The 21,357-nt window shown below is 38.2% G+C and overlaps 1 protein-coding gene across 7 annotated transcripts; it reads right to left on the reverse strand.

Moving 5' to 3' along the window:
* Positions 1-1,087: 1,087 nt before the first annotated feature.
* Positions 1,088-21,130, reverse strand: C29H8orf89 (chromosome 29 C8orf89 homolog). Of its 7 annotated transcripts, XM_074355014.1 has the most exons (8): positions 20,924-21,130; positions 20,316-20,349; positions 9,183-9,349; positions 7,483-7,636; positions 5,211-5,307; positions 4,402-4,456; positions 2,865-2,900; positions 1,088-1,391 (listed from the first exon to the last, which is right to left on the reverse strand). In XM_074355014.1, the coding sequence occupies exons 3-8, from the start codon at positions 9,307-9,309 to the stop codon at positions 1,243-1,245; spliced, it is 618 nt and encodes a 205-aa protein (XP_074211115.1). In that variant the 5' UTR covers positions 9,310-9,349; positions 20,316-20,349; positions 20,924-21,130; the 3' UTR covers positions 1,088-1,242. The 7 variants fall into 7 exon arrangements, with proteins under 7 accessions (XP_074211115.1, XP_074211114.1, XP_074211113.1 ...); XM_074355013.1 differs by lacking the exon at positions 20,316-20,349; XM_074355012.1 differs by lacking the exon at positions 20,316-20,349 and having other exon boundaries at positions 20,836-21,130.
* Between the last annotated feature and the right edge of the window lie 227 nt (positions 21,131-21,357).

The raw sequence follows: 21,357 nt of genomic DNA on the forward strand, positions 1-21,357 counted from the left end.
CTGCAAGCCTCTTTTCATCTTATTAAAATTATACCCTTTCTGCCAAGATTGAAAAGAAAATCAGGAATTGGTAATTGTATTCCCCTCAACTCCTTCCAAACTGGGGAGCGTGTCTGAGAGCCCTTCTCGGCTTACAGCACTACTCGTGTGGTGTTTCCCACCGCACCCAAGGATTAAAATGAAGTTCGCCCTAGTGCCCAGCCAAGTACACGATTCTCAAGCGCACAGCATGTCCTTGTTTATGTTAGTCCACCTTTCTAGTCCACCCTCCCTGTCTTCGAGGCCCACTTCTAACACTGCACCCTTCATGAAGATTTCTATGAACATGCTGGATGTTACTGCCTCGTTTTTAAACCTCTGCTACCCTCTGTCGTTCTCTTCCGGCCTGTTTCTCACTCTGGATCAGTCACTGGTATCCTTGATTTCTCCCCATTTTTCAGGAAGGTGTATTGACAAACACTTCTCCCCTACTCCACAGGCTTTCCTGCAGAGGGGTTTTCCTCTTGACGTAGACCATCCTCCTCCCCGCAGAGGCAGAGCGAGTCTCTCTCTCCTCGCCCCCTTTCCTCTCAGGGGTTTGTCTGTCTGTCTACACGGTGGAGATGCCTTGCTCTGCTTGGCAGTGAAGGCCTGACTCAGCAGGTGAGCCTGAGGCTGTCAGCAGTACCTGGCTGGGTACATTTGCCCAATTCTGAAGTTCGGGATGAGGAAACCCTTGTTGCCACACATCTAAGCCAAGATTTCCCTTCCAGTTTTTATCAGGAAACAAAGCTAATATTTTCATCTTCCTCTGCTTGAATACTAATCTCACAACTGCTTTCAAACTCAAGCACGGAAAAGGAGGCGTTCTTGCTGAGTGCCTTCTAACTCCAATAATAAGGACTCACTGTTGCATCTTCTGCAGATTCTAGCAAAACTCATTGTACAGACAGCCACTCAAATAACATTTCTCAAATGGAATTGAAAGAGATAATCAATGTGCATAAAATTCATGGAATGTAATTTTCCTTATGCTTATGTTCCCATCTAAAAACCATACAAACAATAACTTAAATATCTCTTTGTAAGGTTAACAAAATACAACATATTCCGTATATAACAAAATATTTATTTCCTATTTACATTTCCATTTTTATGTAAATCATTGCACAACATACTGCATATCAAAAAAAGAAAAAAGAAAAAGAAAGGAAAAATATAAACCTGAAAAGTCAGTGAAGACAGCATCCCACTGCATGATAATCAGCAGTCTCGAGGCTCCTGTTTCTTGCTCTTTTTTAATTTTCTGGTTGTTTCTTGACGAATGGTGTCATACTCCAATATGGCCATTTTGGAAAGTCTCTGTAAGTACTGAGATGGTGCTCCAGAGAGAGGATCGCTGAAGCCAGAACCTGCAAAGAAAAAGAAAATCCCGACTATTATAATTAAGCACACGTGAATGGTATTCTCTAAAACACAGTACAAACAAAATACCTGCTCCTCAAATGACCATTAAACACCACTAGTTCTTCATATGACACATTCTCTGAGGTAGAAATGAGAGCTACTTAACTTTCTAAAGTGGTTGGGATGGCAAATCACCTCAAAAAATATTTAAATAAAAAATGCTGAAATGCTTGTATTTAATTATATAAAACTAAATCTGAGTCTGTAACACACTTCTTAAAACAAGAGTGGCTGTGGAATTTATTCCAAAATAAAAGGCACAATCTCCATAAATAATTAACTCACTTCATACCTGATACGCTTATCAAATTACTGTCTCCAAATAAACCCATTTCTTAAAAATGCTAAGTGAAATAAGAGTGAAACTACAAAGTGAAATAAGGCATTTAGTAAAGCTACAACAGCGTTAATAAAGCTTCTATGATAGAATGGTAATAGTAGTAATAATAATAATAATAATAATAATAATAATAATAATAATAATAATAATAATAATAGATAACATTTATTGAATGATCTTTCTCATCCACACAAAAATACTGTGAAGCTCATGACTAGTACTATCTTGGATTACAGATTCAAAAAACTTTTTTTAAGTTGTTAGAGGCAGGATTTAAACCCAGATCCATCCAATTCAAAGTTCCCATATAATCACAACATATTACTCTAAACATGTGAATATGTGTAATACTTTTATTTAGAAACATACAGCCTTTGAAAATAAAATACTGATCCATATTGTTTCAAAATACTATTATGTAACTTCAGTTTCAAGTGCCAAAAAAAATTCTCCAGTGTGGTTGTTATGTTTTGTTTGTTTTGTTTTATTTGGGTGTGTAATGTGAGTAGAAATTTCAGAGAGAGAGTAGAGGGAAAGAAGATACATTTTTAACAATAAGATAAATTTTTAAATTCTCAACTATTTAGAAATATATACACACATTCTGAATTATTCATCCATCAAAAAAGAAATTGAAATAAACATTAAAAATACTTGTAACTAAACGATCAAGAAAATATTATAAAACTTGTGCAATGCAGCAAGAGTTGTACATAGAGAGGTTTATACCCTAAAATTCCTGTGTTAGAAAAGAAGACTAAAAATTAATAAGCTAGGAATAAGATATACATTAGGAAAAGAATAAGCCCAAAGAACATGAAGGAAAGAAGATAATACAGAAAAGAGGAGAAATCAATGAAATAGGAAACAAACTTACAATAAGAAAGATTTCTTAAAAAATGAATTCTTCAATAAAAGGCTAATAAAAAAGGAAAGCCATTGGTTAGATAAATTAAGGAAAAAAGATGAAGGCCCAAATAAGTAATATTAGAAGTACAGAGAGGGCAAAGACTAAAATTTATGCCAATACATTTGAAAATGTAGACAAAATGCAAAAAATTCTAGAAATGTAACTTACCAAAATTGATTGAAGAATTAGCATGCCTCAGGAGTCCTAAAATTAAAATGCCTGAATTAATACTAAAAGATTTCTCCAAAGAAAACAAGTAAGCTAAATGATTTTACAAATGAATTCTATCAGAGGTCATCCCAATTTTAGATCATATACTTCAGAGAATAGAAAAAGCAGAATACTCCCCAATTCATGCCATGAGACCATTACAATCCAATCCATTACAGAGAATCCAGACAAAGAAAGGACAAAGAGGAAAATTAGTGGTAATCTCACTCATTAACACAGTTAAAAAGAAACAATAATAAAATGCTAGCAAATTAAATACGGCAGTGCACAAAAAACATAATACATCATTCCTTAAATGAGAGTATTCAGAGAATGTTGAGTGGCTTAACATTACAAAATCTACAAATGTTATTCTTCACATTAAAAAATTAAACAGAAAATCACGTGATCATCTCAAACTCATACTCTAAATAAGTGGAAAATGCTCCTTGGTGCTATAAACCCTCTTAGTCACCATGGAGTAGTTTTTTGGAACCCAAACTGTTGGCATATAGATAGGTTTTTGTAGTTGAATATTATCTGCACACAGGTTCATGAAAGACTTAATTAGAAGATAAGACTAGAAAGCAAAGTTAGGGGAAGATGGTAAAGAGTTCAGGGCCAAGCTAAGGAGTTCATACTTGAGTCTGTGGGTAACAAGGAGTCGTCGTTTTTGAAGAAGGGAGTAATATGATTAAGGGCCATGATTTTAGGCTTATATTGTAGTGCTGAAGGATTTCCAAGGTCAGAAACTCGAAGCAAGACCATTTTCCAGGCTCTGCAGAGGCCCACGTGAGAGATGATGGAGGCCTATCCAGGGCCCTGGGAGGCATGGCTGTTAGCATGGCTGACGCCATCTTGGGTCCACACAGTTTCTCCTGTCCTTCCACTGACCCTACCCAGGACTGTACTGTGTGGTAAATCACTTCTCTGTCATCAAGGGCTTCGGAGTTAATAGATATTGTTTAATAATCCTTGGGACCAGGTGGACACTATGCTCTGTTGGCCTCCAAATAATGATGAAGACCTTCCTGGTGCCCATGAGACTGGTTACCCATTCATAAATCTTGATTTAGGAATGCACTTCCTGTTTCTAAGCACATACCCCCATACCTATGTTAACTATAAAGTCCCAGCGGACCCTCGGTGTGTGGAATGCAGCTACAAATGCTTCCAGATCATTGTCCACCCCATCCCACCCTGAGAGTAAGTTACCATATAATAAACTGATCCATTGATACATGGAGCTGCCTGCCTCGGTTTTCGGTCTCAAGATACCTTCTCAGTTCAGTGGGCACTTTACCTTCCCTCCATCCTCCAACATGAGATGATTGTGTATGTATATTTTGAACACAACATCCACTAAGTTTATCAAATGAACAAAGCTTAAAAGAAGCATCAACAAAACAGAGATAATTATGTCAATGGAAAGAACGGTAAGTACTCCACACTTTTACTAAGACATGTGGTAGGAGAAAAAGATGCCCCAGCCTACCTTTTGGTTTCTCCTTAAGTGGTACCACAGTACATGCTGCCTTTGTCTTCTTTATCCTAAAATGATACATTATCATAAAATCATTTTTATATAAATCCAGGGTACATTAATTTTTTAACATACAGTAAGAGACAAGAAGCACACTTTCAGTGAAATTCACTTGTGGAGGGACATCAAATGGAAATTAAATAAACATTAATCCATCCATCATAAATAATCCAATCAGAAGCAGATATGACCCAACTCAGTATCTCAGTTTCTGCTAATAAATTTTAGCAGCAGATGAGTGTTATGTCTAACTTTTTCCGCCTTTATCTTATCACTAATTATGATTCGGGGAATGCTAAAGGAAAGGAATCAAGATTAAATTAAATTATCTTGAGATGCCAGATACCAACTATCACTTATCTGTGCTCTTTTTACCTATTAATCACCACAGTCTGAGTTTTGTCATAATTAACTTTCATTCCTACTGGAATGGACCTAGATAGTGAGGAGGTTCTTAGAAGAAACATGTCACGATTGAGTCTGCTGTGGGGTGAGATAACCCAGAAGAATTCCAGATTTCTTGCAACTATATTAAACTTCAGAGCTCAGCTATAACTTTTAAATGCACTTCCCCTTGAGGACTACTTGCAGTTTTATTACCAAAGGATGCCTTGAGAGTCACTGGAAAATTTTATCACTAAAGAAATTTAAAAACACATTAAACTTTTATCAGAGTTTTAAAATCACATATCCACATATGGAGATAAAAAAAGAAAAAGAGGACAAGGGGTTGTATACAAGACAGTAAGAGTTGGTACTTCCCTGCTTTGCCAAGACTGTTCTTTCACAGGGCGCTGGGCAATATGCAGAGGAGAATAAAACACTTGCAGGCAACTCGACATGTTCTCACTAGAATGGCTAAAATAAAGACACTCATTTCAGGGACAGGGAAAAGAGCTGATGTGTACGTCTGCCAAGCACTCCATAGACATCGTGGCACTTGGCCACCCATCTTCCCCTTTGTACCTCAAGAACACTTGTTGTAACATGAATATAATGTATTCAAATTACCCTTCATTGACTTCAGTAAATTCACTCTCAAGTCAATGGAAAATGTTGAGGAATCATTTCACAAATAGCCAAGTTGCAAATGAAAAAAAAAAAAACTGAAATAGAGTAAAAACAGCAGGAAGCAAAATGAAGACTTAAAACTTAGAGGCAGAATGGGCTGATTCAGGGGGTACTTTCCAAGTCTCAGTCTCGAGATGATCACATGCACTGCAAGAAGGGAGACAAGGCTGGTCTCTACTGAGACAAGTCCATGTCCATAGGCAGCCCTATACACTTTCACCCCCACCCTTCTCAAAGGGCACTGGGACTTCTGGTGAGAAAGACAAGAGTGAGCTGAGTGTCAGGGACATAGGTGTCTCAGTAATGATGGAAACTCACTGTCCTTAGCAGGTTTCATATTCATGTTTCTGACGGTCTCTCTCCTTTCTCCATCCCTGCTTTCCCTTCTGTTTAACTGCTACCATCAACCCTAATGGCAAATCTCTCTCTCTTCTTCCATCTCTGGTTCTGCCTATTTCATTATACTCTCACTTCAGAAAGAGTAATTTTGCTTTTTATATTTTTATAGCTTGACAATCTGTCCTTGGATATTATTAAAAAACGATGGGAAAGGCTTTACGTATACAGTTGTTCATTATGGTGTTATTGGCAAAACCAGTTAAATAAACTATGGATCCACCAGTAAAATCATACATGGCCAGCAAAGTCAGTCTGAAGATTGTGCAGTGACATGAAAAAAAAATGTATACATGTAATATTAAGTAAAAAAAGGGCAGAATAAAAAAATTTTAAGTACACCCAAATCACAATTTAAAGTTCCATGAAAATGAAGGAGGACAGAAGAGAACACTCAACAATAAAAATGGATATGTTAGGATGGGCAAATTATCCAATAATTGTTTATCTTTTTCCCCCAAGTTTCTGCATTCTTACTTACTTTCATGATTTAGATATAAATTATACACAACTTTTCATTTTTACCATATTCTAGTTTTCTATTTAAATTACCAAAATTTATTTCAAGAGTAATTAACAAGACCAATAATACTAGTGGAAAACTCAAGAAATATATTCTGAAATTCCAATACGTGTGTGCTATGTATAACTAAATGACTTTAAAGCTCATTATGGCAGAAGATAATATGAAAATATATATCCTCTGCTAAACAGAGTTGCAACTCAGACTGCTATAAATCCTTTGTCTTTTTTCAGGCTGGCTAAGTGAACTAGTTCCAGACATTTAATAAATACTTGATGAATGAGTAAATAAATCAAAGCAGAAACCAAATAGGAATATGAGACCGTCTTACTAATTTATAGATCTTTTTGGAGAAAGAAGTTTTTTTTTTATTTTTATTTTTAATGGAGGTCCTGGGGATTTAGCACAGGACCTCATGCGGGCTAAGTATGTACTCTACCACTGAGCTCTATCCACCCCCGAAGGAAGTTTTCTTTCAGTGATATGTCAGGAAGTCTGATTTATAGTAGGAAAGGTGTTTATCATAATGTTTTTAAGTGCCAGTATTCAAAGTCAGTGGGATTTTTTGGCTGACAAACTCATTTCATCCGAGAGCCAAGCAAAGTCTTCATTAGGCTGACCTCTCATTCATACTCTGCCCTCACACCACTTCAGTCAAACTAGAAACACAAGGTTCTGTATTTAGGGTAAAGACACCTGCTCATATTGCAGGGAGTCTTCATTTATTTTTATTGCTGAAAATTCCAGTATTCTCATGAGCTATTTACACTTAGGGCAATAAAGACTTTTTTTTTTTTTTTTTTTTTTTTTTTTTTTTAACGAAGTCCTTAAATCCTTTCTGGAAATGTCACTTGAAAACTGAGAAACCACCTACTGGTCAAACTGAGTAAAACTGCTAATTTAGATCTAAAAAACTAAATCCTTTGTGCAAAAAAATAGTAGGCAAGAAAGAATTAGATTCACTAGCCAGAAAAACCTCTATATTCAGCACTGTTACTACAAATCAATATTCAACAAAAGAGCATCAAATAGAGAGGACTTACCTGACAGGAGGCATCTTGGTATCAGCACGCAGGAGTCTTTTATGAACCTCTAGTGGAGTGGAACTTACACTTTTGGGGCAATTTTGCAATCCTGGTAAACATGGCATTTTGATACATTCTTTGAACTCTTCTAGACCAAATGCTGTGGTGTATTCTAATTAAAAACAGTATCATAAATGATCATCTGTATTATTTCTTGGTTAAACATATATAACTTCTTTTACTATATACTAAAATGCATAATAAATATACTAAATCAGTCATTAAGAACAAAAATTAAGCTACTGCAATTGATCTAGCATCTTTACCAAGAGAAGACCTTTCAGTTCCTAGTATGGGGGCTGTAGGGAAGAGCTGATTAAGGGGCTAAGAGTTAGAACAAAGAAGGACTTCCAGATCCTCCACAGTTGTCACTGTCCTCTGCCTTCATCATTTTTATTTAATTAGAATTCCCAGAACACTGGAAACATTCACAATGAAATAGGGTTTAAAAGCACTTTCAGGAGTCTTGCAATATCTGCTGTTTTAAATTTTTTTTATCTTCCCACTTTTGCGTAATCAAGAAGTACAAATACATGATTATCGGAACTAGCAATGAAAGAGAAAAGAACTCTATTTCAGGCATTGATTTTTAATTCTCTCTCTGCAAAGTTCCACACCAAACCTATGAACAGCAACATCTGAAGCACTCAGAGGGGACTTCTTCCTGTATCACTGGTAGAAGAGGTTCTCAATTTTTTTTTTAGCTTCAAAATGAAGACAGTAAAGGGAAAAATCAGATTACAAGATGAAAGGTTTGGGTGATTTTCAAACATTGAGCATTATTTTTCAAGCTTTCTTTGCTAAGCAAGTCTAGCACAGCAATAGAAATAGTATTTAATGGGACTTGAGTTATAGTAAATGCTCAAGGTGCTATTTTGCAACTTTTGGTTATTCTCTTTTGGGAAAAAAAAGTTTCTCTTGATCAAAAATCATGGAGAGTCTCCTTTTAGCTTTACATTTAGAGGTAGGAGAACAGATAATCTGGTGTCTTCTGAGTACCTTTAATGAGAATCTAGTGAAAACATTAAAAAAAAAAAAAAACACAGCAACACACTTGAAACCAAGAATGATGAAGTGGCTGGGGAGTTTAAATTTTGCTCTTTTCAAGAATTATTTCTCCATTAATAAAGCTGAAGGCAGAAGTCAGGATAAACAAGAAATGCAATTATAATTTGAAATTAAGGGAGAAAGCTATTACATTTGTATACAAATCAAAAGTTCTCAAATTAGTCTTTTGAGCAACTATCAGATGTAAGGTATTTTCCACATAACTCACTCAAAAATTTAAAGTTTTGGTTAGAATTATTAAAACAGAAAGGTGCTGTTAAAGATTTGAGTTTCTTAAAATATAAACAACAACTTGAGGTATATAAAAGCAAACACTATTTATGAAAAAAGTATGATCCAACAGAGATAGTGTTACACTGATATCAAGAGTAGTTTTTTAGAATGTGTTCCCATTACGAGTTACTGAATTATCGTAAGTACATTAATTCTAATCTGCTTCCGTTTTTCTTTTCCACAAGCCTAAGGTGTTATCCTTACATAAATATTACAGAAATCATTCAATTTCTCTTGATTACTTAAAAAAGTACCTGTAAATTCAAGGCACTATTTCTATATTTTCTTAAGTAAAATAAGAGTAAAAATGAAGTTACCTTTCCTCATCTTCTGTGTTTCTAAAACTGCTTTCCTCCAACTACTTTCAAAAAGAAAACAACTGCGAAGGGAATTTCTGGCAACATTAGAAGTCTCAAATTTGATGTCAGGAGATAGCACCGGCATTTTTTCTTCTTCTTTTAACAGTACTGATGAAGGTGAGATGCTGCACCAGATCCAGGACACAGGTACAAAACAAAAGAAAAGGTATTTCACAGATAAACATTTTTCTAATTTGTTTTCCATCATACAAATTAAGTACTAATATAGATTTAAATAAAAAGTTCACTTATAACTTGTAAATATATATTCTTGGGATTTTAAAGCAAGAGGCTTTTAAGAATACAGCTAAAATAAGTAGACTCTTAAAATTTTTTTTAATATTTTAATGAATTCTTTCAATTTCAAAGTTATAGATATTTGGCAATTAAAAAAATTTTAAGTCCAACAGCAAGTTATTATGTACAAGACAATGGAATGCTTAGGAGTCTTTCAAAAATATTACCATTATGCACCATGACAAGGTGAAATTTATCTCTGGGATGCAAGGATGGTTCAATATAAAACATTAATGAGTGTAATATATCAGAGATAAGATAAATAAGTATTAGGGATGTAATAAGTACAGAATGAAAGATTAAAAATCACAGGATCATCTCAATAGACGCATTTGATAAAATTCAACATGCTTTCATGATAAAAAGATAAACTTTCAACAAATTAGAATTAGACAGAAATTATCACAACATAAAAAAGGCTACATATGAAAAGCCCACAGTGAACATCGTAATCAATCATAAGAACTGAAAGCTTTCCTCTGAGATCAGCAACAAGGCAAGGATGCCCACTCTCACAACTATGTAACATAGTACTGGCAGTGCTAGCCAAAGCAATCAAAAACAAACAAACAAACGCATAGAAAGAGAGAGCAGATTTGTGGTTACCAGAGGCGGAGGCTGAGGAGAGGGGAAATTGAATGAAGGCAGTCAAAAGGTATAAATTTCCAGTTATAAGATAAGTACTAAGGATGCAATGTACATGATAAATACAATGAACACTGCTATGCATTATATATGAAAGCTGTTAAGAGAGTAAATCCTAAGAGTCTTCATTACAAGGAAAACTTTTTCTTCTATTTCTTTAATTTTGTGTTTATATAAGATGGTGGATGTTTACTAAACTTACTGTGATAATCATTTCATGACGTATGTAAGTCAAAGAATTATGCTGTACACTTTAAACTTTTACAGTGCTGTGTGTCAGTCACATATCAAAACTGAGAGAGAAAAGAATTTATTATATTTAACATAAAAAAAGGAAAAAGAAAATGGGAAAATCTTCAAGATATTCTTCTTAACAATGATTTTATGGATATGACACCAAAGGCACGGGAAACAAAGCAAAAACACACAAAAATCAACTCAAAATGGATAAAAGATTTAAACCTAAGACCTGAAACTGTAAAATTTCTAGAAGAAAACATAAGGAAAAGTTTCATGACATTGGTCTTGGCAAGTTATATGGATAGAACAGGAAACAAAAGCAAAAACAGACAAGTGGGACTATACAAACTAAAAAGCTTCTGTGCGGCAAAGGAAACAATCAACAGAATGAAAAGAAAACCTACAGAATGGAAGAAAACAATTGCAAATTATTTATCTGATAAGAGGAAGTCCTAGAACTCCTCAGCAAAAACAAACAAAAGAAAAACAATAAAAAAAAAAAAACCCTATTAAAAATGGGCTAAAACCAGAGATTGACACATTGTAATTGACTACACTTCAAATAAATAAACAAATAAATAAATAAATAATTTTTTAAAAGAAAAAAAAAATGGGCTAAGGACTTGAATAGATATTTCTCCAAAGAAGACATAGAAATGGCAAGCAGGTATGTACAAAGATGCTCAACAGCACTAAACATCAGAGAAATACAAATCAAAACCACAACGGGCTATCACCTCACACCTGCTATGATACCTATTATAAAAATTTTTGTGTTGGTGAAGCCATAGAGAAATTGGAACCCATATACACTATTGGTGCAAACGCAAAATGGTGCAGCCACTATGTAAAATAGTATGGAGATTCCTCAAAAAAATTAAAGAGAACTACCATAAGATCCAGCAATTCCACTTCTGGGGATTTATCCAAAAGAATTGAAATCAAGATCTCAAAGAGTTACAGGGTGGGAAGGGATAGATGAGATTTCAAAATTGTAGAACAGATAAACAAGATTATACTGTATAGCACAGGGAAATATACACAAGGTCTTATGGCAGCTCAGAGAGAAAAAAATGTGACAATGAGTATATGTATGTTCATGTATAACTGAAAAATTGTGCTCTACAATGGAATTTGACACAACATTGTAAAATGATTATAAATCAATAAAAAATGTTAAAAAATAAATTTAAAAAAAAGATCTCAAAGAGTTACTAGCACTCCCATGTTCATTATACCACTATTCACAATGGCCAGGATGTGGAAACAACTTAAATGTCCATCAGTGGCTGAATGGATAAAGAAAATGTGGTATAGATATACAATGGTATATTATTCAGCCATAAAAGAAGAAAGAAATGGTGAAATATGAAACAACATGGATGAACCTTGAGGACATTATGCTAAATAAATCAGTCATAGAATGACAAATGCCTCACGAGTCCACGTGTATGAGGCATCTAAAATAGTCAAACTCATAGATGCGTAGAATGGTAGTTGCCAGGCTCTGGGATGGGGGAGGAAACGGGGAGGGGCTAATCAGAGGTTATAAAGTTTCACTTATGCAAGATGAATGCATTCCAGAGATCTGCTGTACAACATTGTACCTGTAGATAACAATACTCTACTGTACACTTAAAAATCTGTTAAGAGGGTAAATCTCATAGCGTGTTTTTACCACAATAAAATTAAAGTTTAGAAATTATTACCATCACAAAATGCATTTGTGCCTGAAAAAAAGATAATTTCTATGCTCCATGGAAAATAAACATAGCCCCAAGATAGCCATTGCTTTTAGTCTAAACATGGACACAGGAGAATAACTAATCATACATCCAGCTTATTTACTATATAGTCAATTATATATATTGTGTGTATGATGTGCAAGGCATTACCAGCCTCTGAAGAAAGTGCAACCATGAGCAAGACTCCGCCCCCATTCTCGGAGAAGACAACCACCGCTCCAGGTACAACTACCTGAATGCCTACGGCCATCCTCCTTGGTGGGCATTTGTTCATTTCTCCAATCTTCCCAACAAAAAAGGTTATGAACATCCAGATTCAGCTGTGCTCATTCATTCATACAAAATATGATTTGCTGCAGGTTGATTCTCTGTCAAGGACTGCACAAGGCATTGGAAAACCCTGGTAAAACAGTCCCTGCCCTGGGGGAGCTCGGAGTCCACAAAGAAACACAGACAGCGGAACAAATAATGTAGTGTAATAAGTGCTACGATGGGGAAACAGGGTGCTACGGGGCACGCAGGAGAGACGGGTAATCCGGTCTCGGGCGTTAGGGAAGCTAACAAAGCAGAAAGCTGGCGGGAGGGGGGTGGGGGTGGGAACAGGACTGCGAGCTGAGCGACAACATAGCTCAGGAACGTAGTTTCATATAGTTGGAGTGTGTGCACGTGTGTGCGTGTGTCCAAGCGCTTAGAGGCTCACTGACGAGGAAGGAGGGGAAAGATGAGAACGTGGGAGAGGAAAGGGAAGAAGGAGTAAAAGGAACAAAACAAGGAAGAGGGAAAAGAGGAAAGATGAAGGGGGAGGAGGGATGGAGAGCGACATAAAGTAGCCTCAGAGGTGGGGTCGTGGTGAGAAGTGAATGTCTCCCAGGAAGGCCGTGCCTAAGGAGCCAGCTGCATCAAGTCCTGGAGACATTATTCGTTGTGACATGAGAAAATGGGATAAAAATAAAGGGGGAAAGGTCTTTGGATTTGGGGAGGAGATCTTGGGTCTGCTTTGAAATGGCAGTGTTGGCAGTTAAAGAGTGGAAACCAGAGAGTTACGGGCTGCAGAGTCGGGGTGAAAAGCACTAGGAAACGCCCATCAGGGACAGGAAGAGAAAGGGAGAGCCACAACCTCAGTGGGCATCTCCAATCAGAGCTGCCAGTCCTCTGGCTCTGAGCCCGCTAAGAGGCTCACATTGCTCCCCGTTATTCTCCAACGCTGCCACCACTCTATACTTGCGGTTGATCCTCCTTCCCAGCAACAAGAAAGAAGAGTAGTTCATTCTTTCTTTGATGCTCTTGAATTCTCTTGATTTCATAGGATTTATTGCTAAAGACTTGAGAAAACAAAACAAACATAAGGGCAACAACAATCATAAAAATGACAACAAATCTAAACTACGGAGTAAATTATAATTTCCAAAGTCTTAAGAGGACTCTCCAAATCACAATCCAGGACCCCATCTAAGAACTTTTCTCCCCTTGCACTTGTAGAGGTGAAGATGACCAGACAACTTTCTTTCAGCTCCAAGGCACACCATCCTCTCCTTCTTAGAAGCCTCTCTACCAGGACAGAAGAAGCAACCAAGGGACTAACAATCAACGCCTGGTGTCAAACAAGGTTAAGAAAAACTTCCTTAAAACTGAGTATTTTGAAAAAGTTTACACAATGAATATATGAGGGATCATGTATAATAGCTACATTTTTGTGTATGTTTGAAATTTTCCATAATAAGTTAGGGGGGAGAAAAACCTACAGCTGCAAGAATAATGTACAACTTAAAGAATGTGCTGAAATTTAAAAAAATTTTTGATCCTATGTTTCCTGAAAACATGGTCACCACCTAATTCTAATGGGAAAAGAAAAATAAAGGATACTTTACAGGGATAAATTGGGAGTTTGAAATTTGCAGATACTAATTACTATATATAAAATAAATGATTTTATGATACATAGCACAGGAATTATATTCAATATATTGTAATAACCTATAATGAAAAAAGAATATGAAAATGAATATATGCATATGTATGACTGAAACATTGTGCTGTACCCCAGAAATGGACAAAATACTGTAAAATGACTATATCTCAATTTAAAAAAGCTTTAGCTTTTATTAGATTTTTCTTTTAAGATTAACACTACTCAGAACTTTACGTACATGGTTTAAAAGCAGAATTCTTAAACAAAATGTTAATAAAAGGTGCCCTCCAACTAGATCTATCTATACCAGTTAAATCTATCTGTATTTTTGAAAGTGCTAAGAAGGTAGGAGGTGCCTATGAACAGAGATAGAACACACTGAAGTTACACTATCAGTTTCAGATCCCTGCATTACCTGAAAAACTGTAACAACAGCTGGGTACATCATAGTAAAAAGACTAAATATTTTTTAAAAAACAGAAAAAAAGATATGTTCCCTTCAAGGGAGGAATGGTAAGATATACGACTGACTTGTCAATGTAGACTAGTATGTTAATGAAAGTTGTTTAGGTTAATATAGGAACTTTCATTAGGAACCTATAGTATCAAGAAGATCTTTAATTTCTTAGTGATGGATAACATAATTGTTCAGTGAAACGAAAAACAACTATTTTAAGACTATTTTAAAAAACGACCTCAGTCATTGCAGGAGAAATTCATTCTTATTGAAGACTTTCTGGACTACATCCCCAAATGAAAATCTAAAAATGAGGAAGGAGGTAAGTGAAAGTCATTGAAACTTTATTAATCACTCTTTTTTCAGTCAAGTCTATATATCTGTATAAAAAGAATATCTTATTACTGTCTGAATTGAGATTCTTACTTGAGAATTAAGGACTGATATAACAGAAATCACTGATTTACACAACTGTAAGAGACCTAATCTCCTAATTTCTGAATTAAACAACTTGAGGTTTGGGAGGGTTAAATGGTTTTCCTCTAATGTGTATATAACAGGGAACGACAACAAAAAACTATTAATTTTATCAAATTCTCTTTTTTTAGGGGGGAAGAGAGATGGACAAGGGAATTTAAAAAGTATTAAGATTCAGCTCTAACAAAATTAAAAATAAGAGACATGCAAAATGTTACAAAAAGCAATTTGTAAAACTATATGCAAAGTTCCCATCTGGACACAAGTATCTCCCATTACCCAAAAGGAGTTAATTTGCCAATTTGTGTTTAAACAGTCAACTCACTGGAAGAGCTACTTAAGCATTCTCTGAGTTAAGAACCCTCAGCCTGTGAATTAAGAAATGAAGAAATGTAGAAGCAATGGCTTCTCCAATATATCTGCATCCACCTCTACATCCCAGAGCCCACTGTTACTGCCCTCTTCCTGTCACCCAATCCTGAATGGAAAAAAAACCCAATTACTTCCTTGTTAACTTTTCCATGCCTCTGTCTCCCTACCTAGGGAATAATACTCTCTGCCTTACAGAGGTACGGTGAAGTTTAAAGCTAATTTAAGAAAAGCATCTTACTAAATGCCTAATACACTGTCTGAATTCTCAAAGAATCTTCAGTTCAGAGCAGAGTCAGGTATCTCTATACACGGAAACAAACGACAGCTGTGCTATCATCATAATAATCACGGTGATGACGATTACGAGCCAAGAATCAATACCTGGCATGACTCAGTGCCTCTCCCTCTCTTCCTTCAGGGTGCATGTGCAGCCCCGGGCTCTCCTGTTCTCATTCACACTGTTCCATGCTTGCCCTGCAGTCTCCATCCGTTCACCTCCTTGAATACTATAAATTAAAGCTTTTTCCCAAGATGTTTATTATTTTCAGTTTGGGGGCACAAATCTCCCATTTGCTGCATCTGCCAAGTCTCCCTCCTTGTGGTTCATTTCCTTATGTGATCTGTAGACTTGGACTGTGAGCTCGTCTCTAGAGAGACTGCTGTCTACAGGAGTCCAGTGTTCCCTGAGCTATGGAAACCTTGCTGTACATCTCTGTATAGGCTTTTTCTTCTTCTTCTTTTTTTTAAAAGTATTTATTTATTTATTTAGGAGAGGAGGTAATTAGGTTTTTTTATGTATTTAATGGAGGGACTGGGATTGAGCCCAGGACCTCATGTAGGCTAAGCACACACTCTACCACTGAGCTGTAGCCTCCCCAGGACAGACTTCCCATTGCTCTCCGCCTGGCCCTGGGCTTCAGAGGAATCAGATGGATTAGTATGCCCATTTCCTAGGCTGTAGTCCCTGGACCATGCAGTAATGTGACTTCAGACCTCGGACTTGAGCCAGCGCAAGATGTGATGCTCTCACGTCTAGAAGCTGACTCCTTCCTACCACAGTTCAAGTGGATGGTAAGCTTCCTCAGAGCCACCTCAGGCCAATGGGGGGTATTTTTCTAGTTACCTCTGTGTCAAGGTACTTGTGGCAGGTTGTGTTTTCCAAAGAAGGATGCACTAATACATATCCATGTCTGCATGTTCTTCCTTCAATGTGATGTTGACACTTCTCTGTCAAGAGGTGAGGTCGGTGTTCCCTTCCCTGAAACTGATTTCCTCGGTCAGTACAATGCAGCAGAAGTGACACTGTGGTTTTCAAGGCTAGGTCATAAAAGGTGATATGATTTCCACTGGCTCATCTCGGGACGCTAGAAACCCAGCCACCATTTTGTGAGGGAGCTAGGTGCCAGGAAGAGGCCACTGTAGAAAGGTTCCATCTGACATCTACGGCTAAGGTCTCAGTCCAGAGCCAGGATCAACCACCAGACATAGGAGTGGATGAGCCCGCTGGTGATTCCAGCCCCAAGTGTGCAAATCTTCTATCTGAGGCCCCAGGCATGGTAAAGCAGAGCCAAGCTGTCCCTGCCGTGCACTGTCCGAATTCCTGCACTGTCCCACAGAGCCCAGGAGCACAATCAATGGTTGTTTTGCACCACTGAGTTTTGGAGAAGTTTGTTACGCAGCCATAGTAACTAGAACAGTGCTCCTTTGTGACTCCCAGCTTCCAGCAGATGCTCAACAGTGCCTTCCTGTGTGAGCTTTCCTTCACTTCCGGCACCTGGGGATCTCCTCCTCTTGGTCCCTAGCTCAGCCACATAGCCATAAACTATCTTCCTATTCTTTACCCAACATTTGGAATACATTGAAGCAGAATGGAGTTTCTTCCATGTCAGCTCCCTCTGCCACACTGCTCAGAAGGTCCCAGAATAACTTTTCAAACGATGACATAAAGAATTGAAGGATTCAATTTCTTTGGTATATAAAGACATTTAAAAATCAATAAGAAAGTGATCTTAAAGAGAGTGTATTTATTAAAGAACAGATAACTTATTACAGAAAAAATACAAATGGTCAATAAAAGTTCTCCCTCACCAGTACCCAAATAAAAGCAAAATATTGAGCTATAACTTTTGCTCTGAAAATAGCAAGGATTTTTTTTAACTACTAGACAGTGTATGATGGGGTTCAAGGAAATAGGTACTATCATAAGGTTTCAGTGGATGTATCAGTATAATATTTCTAGAGAACAATCCAGAAATATATATGCCCTTATAATTTTATATACTTTTGACCCAGTAATTCCACTTCCAGGAGTTTATCCTAAAGGAATAATCAATGATACATACAAATATTTATCTTCAAGGATGTCAAATCCTATATTTTTTATAATAGAAAAGCAACAAAGCTGAAAATAGTGCAAACATCAAACAGCAGGTGGTAAGATAATCTATTTTTAGCTTTGACTAAACCAAAAGAAATCATCAAGTAAACATAAAGAGAGGTGAGCTGTAGATTCACTGAGAAAGCTAGTTATTTGTCCACAATGCCAGTCATTCATTGGGCTAAGAGCTGAAATACAAAAAAATGACTGAGATGCCAAAGCATATACTCTTTTAGGGGGAGCCGAGTAAACAAACAATGTGTTTGTTACAATAAATATTGATGATAAATCTGTGTTTAAATTTTTATGGTACAACAGAGCCTTTGCTGACCTACCCAGACTGGGGAAGGAGAGTTTTGCTACTGTTTTTGAGCAAGGGATGTTCAAACTAAGTCTCACAGGTTTTGGTAAGTAGAAATGAGAGTAGGCATGAGGGTTTTAGAACAGAGGTGTAGCATATTCATGGCCATGCTTTAGGAAGATTAAGCTGGCAGGGACTGGGGCCAGGTTAAGAGGCTACATATAATAGTTCAGAGTGCTTAAGTTAGAGTAGTACCAATGACGCAAGACTGACGAATGACTGAATTTAGGAGGTTCAGCAAAGAAAAAAAGAGTCAAAGTTGTCTGAGGCCCTGAACTAGAGTCGCCCAGAGAATTATGGAACCATGAATTAATTTCAAAGAAAGTGTTAGTCTGGGGGTGGAGGGCAACAAGCAGCCCAGTTTTAGATAAAATGAGCACAGAACATTCAGGTGGAGACCTATTTATTACCTGGATTTGGGCTATAGGAATATTGAGGACTACAGGTTTGTTTGCCAGATGAAGCTTTTAAGAGTTATCTATTTACGGGTGAGAATTAAGGCCAAAGACTGGATTAAAGTTAGCAAAGGAGATTTGAGAGAGAGAAGAAAGCCTGATTCCCTTAAAATACATGCAAGGCAGGAAGATTAAAAAAAAAAAAAAAAAAAAGGCAGAAAGAGTGCCTAGAGAGCCAAATGACCCAGAGGAACCAGAACTGCAGGGAGCACTGGCCCACATCCAGTTCTACAGGAGTGAGTAGAGAAAGGAACTATGTGCTAATAATACTGTAACACCAAATACACAATTTAATCATTTAATCCTCAAAGAACCCATGACGCACAATTCTCAATTACTGACCAGGAGTTCAGACGTGACAAGGAACACAAGCACTGGAGGTAAAATGAACCTGGATTCTAATCTTGGCTCTGCCCTTCAACAGTTGCATCACCATAGGGTCATAGGGAGAGGATACAGCTTAGTGGCGAGGTGCCTGCTTAGTAAGCAGGAGGGCCTGGGTTCAATCCCTAGTACCTCCATTTAGAAAAAGAATAAATAAATAAACCTAATTACTTCCTCCCCACCACTCCAAAGAAACAAAAGTAAAGTGGACAATCATAAAAAAAAATAGTTGCATCACCATAGAGTCACGAAGAAAATAGCAATGCTGCTGGCTCTCGCAGGGTGAGTGAGGATTAAATTTTAAAATGCATATAAAGTGTTCAGCACAGTGCTGACCAGGTAATAAACATTCAATAAGTGGGAGCTATTGATTTAATTGTTTTAAAATAATAAACACAAGGGGTTTTTTTGTTTGTTTTTTTGTTTCACCACAGCCTGTTGATGGAAATGTAAATCAGTAAAGGCTTTTTGGAAGGCAAGTTTTCACCAAAATTTTTTAATGTACAAACATCTGACCCAGCAATTCTACTTCAAGGAATTCACTTTATAGAACAGTTTCCGTATGTAAGAATGTTCACTGTTGCGTTGTTTGTAATAAGGAAAAATTGGAACCAATCTTAGAGGAATGGTTACATAAATTATGATACATCTGTACCATATGATCATACATCTATATGACACATCTATGAAATAGTGCAGAACTAAGTGATATGAAAGTGCAGAACTGATATGAAAGGCATTCAGCACATCTTAAGTGAAAAAGGCAGTTCCTCAAAAGAATCCATATGATTCCACTGATGATCAGAAAACAAATGAAAAGAGAACAGAAGCATAAATACTAAATCAAGTCTAAGAAGTGTTAGAAATTAAAGGAGTAGAAACTAAAGGGGGCTTTCAACTCCAACTCTGTATACTTCCGCGCTGTCTGCATGAGAAGTACTGATGTATTACAACGGAATTTCAAAAATGTAAGAACTTGAAAAAGGAAATGTCGGAAGTATTTTTGAAGAAATACCATGTAATGGAAGATTTAAACTCATCATTAACAATATAGGTAAGGGGGGAGGGTATAGCTCAAGTAGTAGAGCACATGCTTAGCATGCATGAGGTCTTGGGTTCAATCCTCAGTGCCTTCATTAAAAAACCAAATAAATAAATGAACCTAATTACCTCTCCCCTGGAAAAAAAAAAAAAGCAGCAGCAGCAATGTAGATAAAAAGTCAATAAAGATGAAAGGCAGGGATTCTTGTGCTTCAGAGGGTACAATACCCTGAAAATGGTTGCAAAACTCAATTTGTCTACAGGTAGATACTCCAGTTTCCATGTCTATGAAATGTGGTGGGGAAATGACCAGTACAACAGAGCAGATTACCTTCATGACACGTCTTCTCTAGTATATTTAACCCCTTGTAAAAAAGAAAAAGTAATATAATAAACAAATTACAGGTAAATCTGACACAATGCAAAAGTGAAAACCCGGCCAGCTATCTGATTAACACGGTCAGCATCCCAAGCCCTGCTCCACCCGGGAGAAAGGGGCAGTCAAAGGAGGAAAAAAAAAACACATTCAACTCCCTCTTCACTTTAAACCCTGGGAGGGTCGGAGTGCGAACCTGTAAGGGCGTGTCCTTGAGGGATGGCTATTATGCCTGCCGGTCCCAGGACGTGGGAGGACGGGAAGGCACAGACCTGGCAGGGAGGCCCTCTACCCCGGGTTTCATTCGCACCTCTCCTACACCTGACCCGCCCACCTGGGTCAGGTCCTCAGCCCCCGCCTTCCCGCCAGCTCCCCAGGAAGCGCGTCACGAAAATCCTTGGGGCGACCCATGAGCATCACTAGGCTAGTTCTCTTTCCTGGGAAGAGGCCAGACCAGCTGCTCTCCGGGACCCACCTCCCTTTCAGCCCTGTCCTTGCTGGCAAGGTCCCCTTCCCGTCCGTGGCCCGGGCTCCCCCGAGGCCCGCCGGCCTCCCGCACTCACTGTCCCCGCAGCTCCGCCGTGGAGGGAAGGGGCTTCTTCGCGCGCCCGGCCCGCGGCGGCGGCGCCCAGGTCTCGGGCTCTGGCAGCGGAGTCAGCGGGGACAGCGGGGGCAGCGGACAGCGCGGGAGCCAGCGGCGGCCGGGCGCCGAGCCGAGCCCCCGGCCGGGCAGGGCCGAGTCGCGGGGCTGGCCGCGGCGGCGGGGCGGGGCGGACGGCCGCGCGCTCGCTCGGGCGCCGCTCTCGGGGCGAGCATGCTTGGCGGCCGGCAGCCCGGCGACGCTCGGGAGCGCGTCGCGCCCGCCGCTCAGCCCCGCCGGCCCGACGCGCGCGGGTTGCTAGGCGCCCGGAGCTTCCGGGATGCCTGCCTCGCGGTCATCGGCCGCCGTCCCGCAAGGAATCAGGTCGAGAGTTAGGGTCCAAGCCAGGATGGTGCT

The sequence above is a fragment of the Camelus bactrianus genome, chromosome 29 (assembly GCF_048773025.1).
Source record: "Camelus bactrianus isolate YW-2024 breed Bactrian camel chromosome 29, ASM4877302v1, whole genome shotgun sequence".
Taxonomy (NCBI): Eukaryota; Metazoa; Chordata; class Mammalia; order Artiodactyla; family Camelidae; genus Camelus; species Camelus bactrianus.

What these genes read in the sequence shown, in the direction of transcription:
- C29H8orf89 (XM_074355011.1), bottom strand. Translation starts at nt 9,432, where the DNA reads ATGATGGAAAACAAATTAGAAAAATGTTTATCTGTGAAATACCTTTTC. An exon ending in ACCAAGATGCCTCCTGTCAG is followed by an intron (nt 5,308 to 7,482) that starts GTAAGTCCTCTC and finishes TCTTTATTTTAG; the next exon opens with CCATTCTAGTGAGAACATGT. An exon ending in AACAGTCTTGGCAAAGCAGG is followed by an intron (nt 4,457 to 5,210) that starts GAAGTACCAACT and finishes TATCATTTTAGG; the next exon opens with ATAAAGAAGACAAAGGCAGC.